The following is a 12,752-nucleotide window of genomic DNA, read 5'->3' on the forward strand; positions in this document are numbered from 1 at the left end:
CTGAGCAAAAGCAGCATTTAAAAGGGGAGGAACGTTCTATTACGGTGTTATTGTTGCGAGAAGTTCTTTTAAGGTGCTGCAGGAGTGGCAATTAAAAGGCATAATGATAGCCTCCGGGCTTGTAATTAAATTAGTGATGGCTGAATTGTAAACCAGAAGGACTATCATGGGCTTCAGCTGCTATGATAGAAACCAAACTGGTAGCATTGGAAACGTACATGGTCTTGTCAGAGACAGAGGGTGAGGATCATGCCAGACTTTGTGATTGTAGCGCTGAAACTCACCCCAAATAAGAAGAAGGGTGGCAAACTTTAGAATGTTGAGGCTACTAGCAACCTTTGTTCTTCATTTCTACAGCCACTTGACTCACCTCATGTGAATCAGACATTCATCTTGTTCCAGCCAGTGCTGTTTCACCACATCTTCAAAACCACAGTAAGAATCGATGGCTGATTTCAATTAATAATGATTTATAAAGCATGGCTAGTCACCCGATAGGGTATCAGGCGCTTAGAGGTGCTGAAGGCTTAATCGCACAGTCAGATCTTGAGGACCATTCGGAATTCTGGAAGTGAAGTGATGGTCCAGAGGTGTGTGGGAGACTGTTCCAGGTCTTTGCTGTCGTGTGGGAAGAGCAGCATCCTCCACTTCTGCTTTGGTAGATGTGGGGAGTATGGGCAAGTGAAAGGGAGGCAGAGCGTAGTCTTCTCGGTTGGTGGAAGTTCAGGCGGTGGTGAATGTAGGCAGGTCCTTGATTGTGTAGAGCATGGGTCAGCAGCTTGAATTGGCATCTCTTCTGTATGGAGAGGCAGTAGAGTTTCCTGAGGTGGGGTGTGATGTGGGTTTGTCAGGTAAGGCCGAGGAGGAGTCTGACTGCGGCGTTCTGTATGGGATGAAGTCTCTGCAGAAGGTGGGCGGCAATCAGCGGGTGATGAGGGCTAGTGTCACGGTGCATCTCTTGTGTATGGGTAGGCACTTGGAAGTTCTTACAGCATATGCAGTGTGAAGAAGCAGGCCGAGGAGATAGTGTTTATCTGTAATTTCATTGTGAGCTTGTCAAAGATGATTCTGAGGTTTCTAGCATGGTTGGATGGAGTGAGCGTGTTGAGAAGGGCGCATGCAAACTGGTGTTTTTGTTCAGGTAGTGTCTGTGGTGTGTCCGGGGTGGGGCTGGTTGGTGGGCTGGTGTGTGTGCAATGGCAGATGGAGTGGCGGTGGGTGCAGGTGAAAGGTCCTACTGTGGAGCGTGGGTCTGAGCTTTGTTAGTGTTTGATGCGGCGTCGAGGTTGTAGAGCTCGGCGATGGTGTATCTTCAGGGGTAGGAGACACAGGGATAGTGGCGCTGGGCATGGTCCAGGCGCTGATGCGTGCAGATGAGCTTGCCATTGGCGCGCCAGTTGCACGCATCTGCTGTGCGGTTGTGCTGCGGCCTGCATTAAGTAGGTCTTGGGGTGGGTGGGGCTTCTGTTGGCAGGAAGAACGGTGAGTGGGAAAACCCTGTCGGGAAAACCCAGGCAGTTGCATTCCAACTGAACATAAACTGTAACCTAGTTTAACTTTAGACTTCTTTTGGCCACACTTTGATTCTTTGATTATGTTTTTTTAACTCTTTTTCATTACTATTTCCCATTATTTAAAGACAATTTTCCCTATTAAATCACATCGTTATTTTTCTTTTGAATTATTTGGTTAGGACTATTGTATAGTATTGAGGTTCGACAAAATGTTGTTCACATTTTTAGGTCATCTACCTGTCTGTAGGTGAAAGCATCTTATAGCCCATATCAATTACCTACAGTAAGCTTAGAGCTTGCCCTTAAGTGTACACTGGTTGGCTTATTGTCACTCTTTATTTGCTTGCTTTTTATGCGCTGGCTTGCCTGCTTCTTCCTGTGTTTGTTTCTCCTATGGAGCATACCCACTTTACCATTTGTTTAATTGGATGATTGTATTCTTCCACTGCTTACACTCAGAAACTACTTTTTAGGTCGAAGCTGGTTTGCTAACGATTCGGAAAGCTTTCCTGGAAATGCATTCCACCCGTTGTTAACTTTTGGCTTTGTGGTTTGTAACTCACATTTGTTTGCTTTTCGACTGTCCAGCTTGAGTTTGTCTATTCCGTTGCCCTATGTACTGTATTCTAGCACCAGTACTCCATTTCTGTAAACAGACCTTTAAATTTTGTTCTTATCTTGTCACATCTGCTGGGCATTCAGAGATAGAGGTCAAATGTCAGGCTTTGTCTTCCAAGGAGCTTGCTGTTTACTTTTCTTTCTCTGACTTCAGAGTGAGAGGAGTTATGTGACAATCATGCTGGCTACTTAGGATGTGCTTGAGGAAGGCTGTACAATGTTTTTTGCTAGCACGCAATATCATTTAATGTCTGTAAATAAACTGCAGATATGTCAGAATGTATCTGAATTAGAAAATCATAAAGCACAATTTTTGGTAATTTTTAAGTGTGTGGAAACAAATATTTGATTACAATCTAAGCAAATCAGTACAGTAGGCGATGACATTTCCACACATTATCGTTTGTGCATTGTATACTTTTATCAGTAAAACTGTATGTCTCTGAAAATGTAATGGTCATTTCTGTTGAAGATGTGTTGTCTGAAATGTCAGTACGCTACCACACCACCCCTTTCTCCTTTGCACCACTCCACACAACTGCAGTCTACTCTGCACTCTTACACGCTTCTCCACACTACTTCAGTCTACCCTGCACCACTCTCACTGTACTCTACACCACTCTACTGTAAATTCATTCTACTCCACACTACTTTACTGTGTGCCACCCCACTCTTCGCCACCCCACTCTTCGCCACCCCACTCTTCGCCACCCCACTCTTCGCCACCCCACTCTTCGCCACCCCACTCTTCGCCACCCCACTCTTCGCCACCCCACTCTTCGCCACCCCACTCTTCGCCACCCCACTCTTCGCCACCCCACTCTTCGCCACCCCACTCTTCGCCACCCCACTCTTCGCCACCCCACCACTCTTTGCCCCCCCACCACTCTTTGCCCCCCACCACTCTTTGCCCCCCCACCACTCTTTGCCCCCCCACCACTCTTTGCCCCCCCACCACTCTTTGCCCCCCCACCACTCTTTGCCCCCCCACCACTCTTTGCCCCCCCACCACTCTTTGCCCCCCCACCACTCTTTGCCCCCCCACCACTCTTTGCCCCCCCACCACTCTTTGCCCCCCCACCACTCTTTGCCCCCCCACCACTCTTTGCCCCCCCACCACTCTTTGCCCCCCCACCACTCTTTGCCCCCCCACCACTCTTTGCCCCCCCACCACTCTTTGCCCCCCCACCACTCTTTGCCCCCCCTCCACACTACGCCCCCTCCACACTACGCCCCCTCCACTCCTGGCCCCTCCAATCTACTCGTTCCTGTGCACTCCACACCATCTTACTTAAAACCAGTGCACCGTACGCCAATCTACTTGGCACAACTGTACTCTACGCCACTGCACTCCACTCTATGCCACTCTAAGCCAGTGCGCTCCCACACCGCTACACTATATCCTTCTTCAGCACTCTACTCTGTGCCACTCTAGTCTACTAAAATGCACTCTACAGCAGTTTACTCAAAACCAATGCACTTTATGCTACTCTGTTGTGCAACACTGCACTCTCTGCCACTGAACTCTGCACCAGTGTTCTCTGCATCACTGTACCCTGCACCACTCTATGCCAATGCACTGAATGCCACTACACTCTATGCCACTCTACTCTGCATTGCTCCAATTCACACCACTTCACTCAATGCTACTGCATGCTATGCCACTGCACTTTTCTCTGAAACAATCTACTCTACGCCACTGCACTCTCTGACGGTTCCGCACTCTGCCAGTTCGGCACTCTGCCAGTTCTACACCCTGCCGGTTCCGCACTCTAATCCAGTTTGAGGCAGGCCCTGTTCCTACAACAAATGCCACAGTGAAAATAGTTTTTAGGGTCATGTCTTTGTCGGGACATGGTAATATTAATTTTCTACATGTCCCTCTTTTAAATGCCTTACACAGTACCTTGTGGACTACAAGGCCTAAATATGGATGACTTATTAATATTTAACAAAGTTTTCTCCTGCCAAAAAGTGTAATTTTGACAGATCGTATTGCAGGGTTTACACTTCAGCATTCTGGCTACATTGTGTTGGCTTTGAAGTCAAGTTTATCCTCCCACTGTCTTGGATGGCACATTAGGTGCTTCAGCCCACTAGTGCATTTAACTTCTAGTTCTTCTGGGTGCACTTTCTACACATATACTAAGGACTTGTAGGCAGATTAAATGTGAGGGGCGGGGAGTCTTTAGACATGTACTTCTGTGTGAATTGGGATTTGACTTTCAGAAGGTAAATTATTTTACTAGGATGATCCTGCTCTGTATATCTGACCCATGTTCCATCGCAGTCAGCTTCAAATTGTACCTCGATTTAGTTCTGCCTCCACCATTGACTAAGTTTAGCCTGTCTGCTCTATGCCATATCCACCTGGAGGTGGAGTTCAGGTTAATTTAGTGACTTTGAATATTCAGCCTGAAAAGGTTTATGATTATTTCTTGAAGTGGGTAGTCTCCCACCCCACTTAATAATGGGGATAATTTTTAGCAAATTGCAAAATGTGCTCTTTTATGCTTCAAATGTACTCTCTTTCCACAGTTTGTCCTGAAGAACTATGGTGAGAATCCAGAGAACTATAATGAAGAGCTGAAGAAATTGGAGCAGCTAAGACAGGTAAGCACTTCTGTTGTCTGCCCCACAAATGTCTGTACATATTTCGAGTTATTTATAGTCATCATATTCCTAACTGTCACTTCATTGTGTTCTTTTCATGGCAACTGTTCTTCACCCTCCCATACTCATGTTTACCATTCCTGCGTCACTTTCCAATCTACATTGAATGAGACTAGTATGGGTAAGAATTGCAGGGTATATGCATCTTGTGGAGGATTTAGGCCTACATTATGGCGTGCGACTCCATATCGTTGATAACGCATCTAGAAATACAAAAGGAATGCCTTAATTTTAGGATGCACGTTTTCCATGCAATTCTGAGATTTGAATTCAGGCATGGAAACTAATTGTGTGAATTTGTGTTTGTGCACTGATATTGCCTATGCTCTTGACTTTCCATGCACATTTCCCGAAGTACATTTTGCCGATGTTTTCCTGGAGAAATGTACATTGAAGTGAAGTGGAGTGTTCCTACACAACCCGAAATTTTGATTGGGCCAACATCTGCCAGTTTGCAGCACATGTTGATCCTAGGCTCTGCTCTCTCCTGCCATCTATTGGTGTTTTCAGAATATTGAAACTTATTTTTCTTAAACGTTTTTGTTTCTAAATGAAGCATGTACAGAATAACTCCCTGTCACTCTCCTTAAAACCCACAGTGCAACAGTACACAAACTCCAACTTTTTCCGCAACTGGCTTCGACGCTTGTTGGGGCAGAAAAGTTCTTGCATGTTGACGGACATACACTCTTGCCCCGAGTGCCCCAGCTTCGTGGTTATCTGGATCCCTGGTACTGATTTTTTTTGTCATGGCTGAGCACACATCAGGCATGTGCACCATGACCTAGGCCTGTGTCCTGGTAATACAATCTTGTTAGACCAGGAACGGTGCACCAAGAGCTATCTTCATACGTTTTGGTCCCGTTCCTGTTGCAGGCACTTAGCCCACCCACACAAGTGAGTTAGAATCTTTTATCGGGATACCTGGGGCAACACTGGGTGGTAACGAAATTTGTGGTTTCTTTCTGATTCTGGAAGAATATGGCCCAGTAATGCAAGGAAAATGTGTTACTTTAGTCACATTTTTAGATTTTCAGGTCATTGAGGTAAGAAAACCTGTTGGGATCCACAAGAGGCACACCATCCTTACTCCCCTGGGTTTTTAGTTTACGAAAATATCGAGAATTGGTAGATTTCCCCTAGAGACAATGTACACCTTGGCAGAGAAAGACAGAAAAGACAAATATTACTGCTCATCCATCTATTCCTCAAGTACACACACATACTGGTTGGAATTTGCTTGAGGGTGAGTAAAAGGTTCAAAATGTATATTTTATTAACAAGGGATTTCACAGAAATGAAATACACTGTTAATAATTGAAAGTTCCAAAAACTGAACCAATGGCTCACAGCTCGTGAGCTGTAAATACGCCTCAGGGCACTAGCCGCTTTACACGACATTCAAAGACCTTTTATACGTGACATACACACGCACAAGACCATTCACACCCCCAGCTGCGTGCCCAGCACATTACAACTCTCACATCAACAGACCATGTACACTCTGGCAGGGAAAGGCAGAAAAGACCTATATTACTTCACAACCATCTATTCCTCAATTACACACATTTACTGGTTGGATTTGGCATGAGGGTGAGTGAAAGTTACGAATGTAAAATTTTATTAAAAAGTTTTCACAAAAATTAAATTCTCTGTTAATAATTGAAAGGTCAAAAACCTGAACCAATGACTCCCAGCTCGTGAGCTGTAAAGCCGATCGAAGGCACCAAGGGCCAGATGTACAATCTGCTAAATAGCACCTCACAAATTGCGTTGCATTTGCGAGACACTATTTGGCATGTACAACAGTGTGTTTAATACTGTTTGCGATTCCCAATGGGGTCACAGATTGCGAGGCTCATGAATATTAATGAGCCTCTCGCAATTTGCGAGCCCATTGGGTATGAATGACAGGCCCTCCCAAGGATGGTGGCCTGCTTGGCTCAGCAGACCACCATGTCTGGGACTGCTTTTAAATAAAGTAGCTTTTTTTTTAATGCAGCCCGTTTTCCTTAAAGGAAAACAGGATGCATTTAAAATAAAAAAATGAAACGTTTTAGTTTCATTTTTTAAGGGCAGGCAGTGGTCCCTGGGACCACTGCCTGCCCTTAGAAAATAATATTGCATGCATTTGCAAAGGGGAAAGGGTCCACTGGGGACCCATTCGCGATTGCATTACCACCTACTTGAAGTAGGTGGTAATTTGCGAATGTTTTGCGATCGTAATTGCGAAACATTGGTACATACCTTTGCGGTCGCTATTAGGAAGGGATCGCCCCTCCCTATTAGCGAGTCGCAAGACAGTGTTTTGGGTGTCATAATTTATTTGTGAGTCGCAGAATACTGTTTGTACATAGTCCCATGCTTTTTAGCATGCGCAAACGGGTCTAAGACCCGTTTGTGCACGCTAATAAGCATCGTACATCTGGCCCCAAACCTTTATGGGCCATTCACACATCTTTCATATGTGACACACACACACACGACCATTCACACCGCCTGCTTCGAACTCAGCAAATTAATACACTCACATCAACAGAGCACCATTCAAGAGCCCATCACTTTCATACGCCCCCATGACTGACACAGGAATCACACCAGCTGGCCGTTGACAGAGTGTGTGCACTGCCGTTTGTCTAGCAGTGTGTAGTGACTAGCAACAAGTCACTACTTGCACACTGCCAGCCAAATGCGAGTCCACGCCACCGCCAGCCAAATGCCAGTCCACGCACACCGCCAGCCAAACGCCAGTCCACTTACATCACCAGCCAAATGTCAGTCCACGCACACCACAAGCCAAACGCCAGTTGACGCCCACGGGCAGGCAAGCAATAGTCCACATACACGGCCAGGCAAGCACCAGTCCACGCACACCGCCAGCCAAATGCCACTCCACACACACTGCTAGCCAAACGCCAGTCCACGCAATCTGCCACCACATTTTCTTTAAACAAAAAAGAAAACACAAATTAATTGGAAGTAGATACAATACTATAACTAACACAACAGCTCTAACTAAATACATCACACTAATACCAACCGAGAAAACTGGACAAAAAATATAAAATGATACAGACCAATCGGTTTACTTTTATGCTCACAGTGCACAAAAAACTCAATTTTGTGTGGTACAATTTAAAACATATGGGCACACACCGCCCGGGATTAGGAGGACAATCATGGCAGTACATACGACTCTCCTTCCATATGCTTTTTTTGTTAGACTCTACATTTCTTAGCGGAAACATTTTTTTTACCATGGGAGGAAAGTTATTAATGAAAGTGGCGATATTTCAATCTAGCCACATCCTCCACCACTGCTTCTCTAGGAGCTCTTGCCTGTTCCTCTACAGCAAGGCTGCCTATCAAACACTGCTGAAACTGAACAAATATCATCTTTGACTCTGGAGAACAATCCTTGAATACAACAAAAGCATTGAAGGTTGTTAAATGGATATTTAACTTATCATGCCAAACGCATGCCTTACGACCAGCAGCGTAAGGTTCCAACCTCTGATCTGCTCTGTCTACACCACCCATGTGCTTATTGTAGTCTAAAATGCACACAAGTTTGCTGACTTCAGCAACCTAACCCAAGTCACAGGTGATGTACTTTAGTCATGGATGGTAGTCCGCATGTAAACCTTTCTCCTGTCAGAAAATTTCACAGCTAGAAGTTCATCGCTACCCAAGGCACTGCCCTGTCCCTTCTCAAGTTTTGTACAAACAAGCACTTTTGGGTTACGTTTATGGTTAGAGCGGATTGTGCCACAAGCAACAGTTTCCACTTTGAACAATTCCCTGACCAATTGCACACCAATGTAAAAGGATCTACGTATAAATGGTGACCTTTGTTGAAAAGACCTCTACAAAGTTCCCTCACAATTTTCCCACTAATTCCAAAAGTAAACGGACAACCACGGGGGTCAGTACTGGAATCCGAACCGGCTGAAATTATAGACATATCCAGTACTACACTCAGACAGCATGTACATCTTATTTCCATAACGTGCCCTCTTGCTAGGAATGTACTTCCTAAAAAACAATCGGCCCTTGAACAGGACCAAAGACTCATGCACAGCTATTTCTTTCCTTGGAACATAGATCTCTGTAAATCGATCTTCAAAGTTATCCAGGACAGGCAGAACCTTAAAAAGATGGTTACAATCAGGGTGATCTCGTGGCAACGCTAGAGCATTATCAACAAAATGCAGCATCCATAGAAGAAACAAATACCGATTACGACTCAAACTCATGGTTGCAGGAAAAATAGCCATTGCCATCAAGGGACTAGTAGTTAATATGAAAACAGGAACGGCTTCCTTATCAGGCCCATCAAAATTTAAACCCAAGAACTTCTTCAACTCATCCAGATTTGTGGGAGTCCACCAGGTGGCTCTAGAGTGCTGCTTAAGTCTGGCACTGTTTCCCCCCCAAATACTGTTCAGCATACAAATGAGTCTGCTCAACATTCTCATCCAAAAATACATTGTTCATAAACAACTGAAAGACATGTGTAGGCAAAATGTTTTCAGTATTCACTCTACACCATGTAACACCACTAAAGGCAAGCAACACCAGCTGCACCATGTTTTATGGCATCCCAGTGTCCAGCACTTCCAACGGGAAGCCTTTAAGCCCCAGACTGCAATCCAGATGCACTATTGGCACATCAGTGTCTTCCTCTAAAAGCAGCTCTTGATCCGCACTGAAAATGGCTTCATCATCAGAGGATTCTTCTCAGACAGTAAATTCACTGTCAGAATTCTGGCCTTCCCCCTGAGTCAGTCTCATAATCATAGTCAGAAGAAGACTCGAAATGCATACTAACAACCTGCTGATCAGTCATCCTGCTGCTAGCCATAATCCTTACTAAGAAAAAGTAACTTGATGAACAAGTCAACAATACCCAACACTTTATAAAATAGCTACTAAATTGTGGCTTTATCAAACGGAAAGTAAAACTTCAGGCATATAGTAAAATCTAGAAGGAAAATTCAGTCAATACAAAGCACACAAAGACTTATCTACTCTAAAACGATGCCACCCGCTTGCCCGAGACCGCAACACTGAGGATCAACTGCACTTACTCTGTACAAACACAACAAGCTCTAAACAAATTACACACAATGCAGAAAAAGAACGTGCACAAATCAATATGTTATTTTGAAAGACAATCACACAAAAAGCTAACAAAAAATACAAACCGGCGAAGAATACACATTAGATGAAAAGATTACAAAATATGTTGCTTACCAACCACAACTCCACAAACTGCAGATCTGCCAAAGCTGCACCCGCAAACAGGATTTCCCAACAAGAGAAAGGAAAGGATTGGCCCTACAATTAAAAAAAAAAAAAAAAAAAAAAAAAAAAAAAATTAAAACGTGAATAAAAATAACAAAATATCAAGACACTGATATTCCCCCGAAAGGAGGCATTACACCACCTGATGGAAGTACACCTTACCCCATAAGCAGATCTCCCAACACATATATAACCTTATTCCCAGTTCACACAAGTATTACCATCCACCCTGAGGCTCAATCCACTCGCAGATCTCTCAAGGGGGCTAAATAACACCCCAGAGGGCAGATCAGCCTGAAAATTCACAATAGGCCCTCATGGGAGGGCGGCATCAAAATAAATATGGGCACCCAAGGGGAGCGAGCCTTCATCAAGGGGCTGCGAGCCTTCATAACATAACTCCCTGGTATCTACTGGGCTTCTGCCCCCTCACAGAGAAGATCGGCCTAAAAATGGCCGATCTGCCCTCTGGAGGGGGCGGGGGGTGGTATAACAAAAACAAATTCTCCCCAAGGTGAGCGACTCTTGCCCAAGTAGTCGCTCCTCAAACAACAAAACAATTCCAGGTGGTCTAAGGGGCTTCCACCTACTCAGAAGGCAGATCGGTCTAAAAACAGCAAAGCTGTCTTCTTGAGAAGTAGAGTAACTAAAAAAAGATTCACCCCCAGGGATAGCAACCCTTCCTCAAGGGGTCACTCCCCTTCAAAACATAACTCCCTGGTAGGGAAGATCAGCCTAAAAACTGCCAAACTGCCTTCTGAGGGTGGAATATCTAAAAATGATACTCCCCAAAGGGGAGCAACCCTTTGGGGGGGGGGTTACTCCCCTAACAAGAAAACAATCGCTGGTGGTTTAGTGTGCTTACATCGTGGAAGGATGTAAGCTGAATTTACACTGGGGTCTTAACACATGTGCAAACTTTCACAGTGTCCCTGCTATGATTATTCCATAAACGCCCCTAGAAGGAAATCCACTGTCTGCTTCCCCATGTCCAAAATCCAAATTAAGACGCAATCTACACTTATTCTTGGGAGACCCAAGTACATCTGTCAAGAGTAGCCTTGTGAGCTGCATGATATTCACTTCGAACCATGGTGCCTCAAGCAGGGTGGACAGCGCTTCCATTGGTATCATAAAAGGTTATCTAGCCTTAATACCTCAGGTTCTTGGTCATCTAAACCCTTGTGCTTCTGCTAGTCACTCAGTAAGGATGCAGGTGTAAGGGGCATAGCTGGCCCGAGGAGAAACAATCAGGACAGTCACTTCAGTGTACCCCTTTAAAAAAAGAAAGGCTTGCTGTAGGTAAGTGTAGTAATATTTAGGGTTGACATGTGTCCACCAAAGAGGATGAGGCTACCACCTGCTAAATTTCAGACAAATTAAATAAAATAAACCTGCACTCAATCCTTGGTAATGTGACTCGAACCTGTCCAGATGAAATCAAAGGCAATGTGTAAAGTATTTAAGCAGTGCATATACAGTAGAAAGTCACAAAAACACAAGAATACTCCACAACTAATTTAAAAATAAAGAGAAAATATTTAGGAGACAAATAAGTCCAAAATAACAAAAATTCTATAAGGGGAACCAGAGAAATTCATTTTTGAAGAATCAAGTGAAAATAGTGCCAATAAGGACAAATTGCCAATGTTAATGTATGAAAGCTGTAGATCATGGCAGAGAAGCAATTTGAAGCCACCCTTGATGGGAGTCCTGTTCGGATACACCTAGTGAGTTGGTCCCGGTGAATGTTTTGGAAGTCAAAAAGTTTGAAAAATGTGAAATTGTAGCTACCTCTGTAAAACTGTTTGTCGGATACCTGTGCAAGTTCAATTTGCCACTGATCTGCTGGGAATTGGAGGGAAAAGGCCTCTTGAAGTTTTTGTGCCTCTGTCACCGCACAGGAAGTCAGCCAACATACTCTTGGAGTCCACTTATTTGCCCTAGGTACAAGGGGGAGCAGGTACAGTTCTTCAGAGCTCCTCACGGATCACTGGTCTAGTGCTCTTCTGTAGGCACAGAAAGTGTCCTCTAGAGGTTTCCTGGGGGTGCCAAATGTATGCCTGGCACCAGCTAGTCAGTGGGAGTGAATCCTGGGCACTTCCTAACCAGTGGGGTAAAAGCACTCAGACAAACCTACCCTCTTTCTTAGTACTTTCTGTTTGCCTTACTCCAAACAAGCCCAAAAGACATGTGCCAGGCCATTTTTAAAATGTGAAAAGTGTTCTGTCACACTAAATCTGGGTCTGAGGTGTTTATTAGGAGTGCATTGTGGTATTCCCCAGTGTCCCCCACAGATAACGCAAAAATCTAGTTAGAAGCAGGCCCGTACACGCAACAAACCAGGAGTCTGACGGGACAAAGGTGGGGCCCTACAACACCCAGACAGGGCTTACCCAAGATTTGTCCTGGCATTCTGTTTGCTTCCTTTCAAGTGTGCCTAAGTGTTAAATGTGGCTCAAATGGGCAATCAGACAGGATTTGACACTGTGTGTCAAAAGGATGTCCACGGTACCCACCCTGCATAAACTGCTAAGCTCAGAGGAGTCCTCTTTGCCCATTCATGTTGTGCAGCTCTTGGGAGGAAATTCACAACCCTGTCCCAACTCATTTAGACCAAGTATTAGACTGGTTAGTTGC

At 44.7% G+C, this 12,752-nt stretch overlaps 1 protein-coding gene across 1 annotated transcript in view; it reads left to right on the plus strand.

Annotated features, from left to right (window-relative positions):
- Positions 1 to 12,752, plus strand: part of PTPN23 (protein tyrosine phosphatase non-receptor type 23) — a 558,626-nt gene that overhangs the window by 30,834 nt on the left and 515,040 nt on the right. Inside the window, exon 2 of the mRNA XM_085628617.1 lies at positions 4,671 to 4,745. Within this exon, the coding sequence (XP_085484743.1) occupies positions 4,671 to 4,745 (75 nt within the window). The remainder of the gene's footprint in view (positions 1 to 4,670; positions 4,746 to 12,752) is intronic.

Source organism: Triturus cristatus, chromosome 10, assembly GCF_964204655.1.
Source record: "Triturus cristatus chromosome 10, aTriCri1.1, whole genome shotgun sequence".
NCBI classification, from domain to species: Eukaryota; Metazoa; Chordata; class Amphibia; order Caudata; family Salamandridae; genus Triturus; species Triturus cristatus.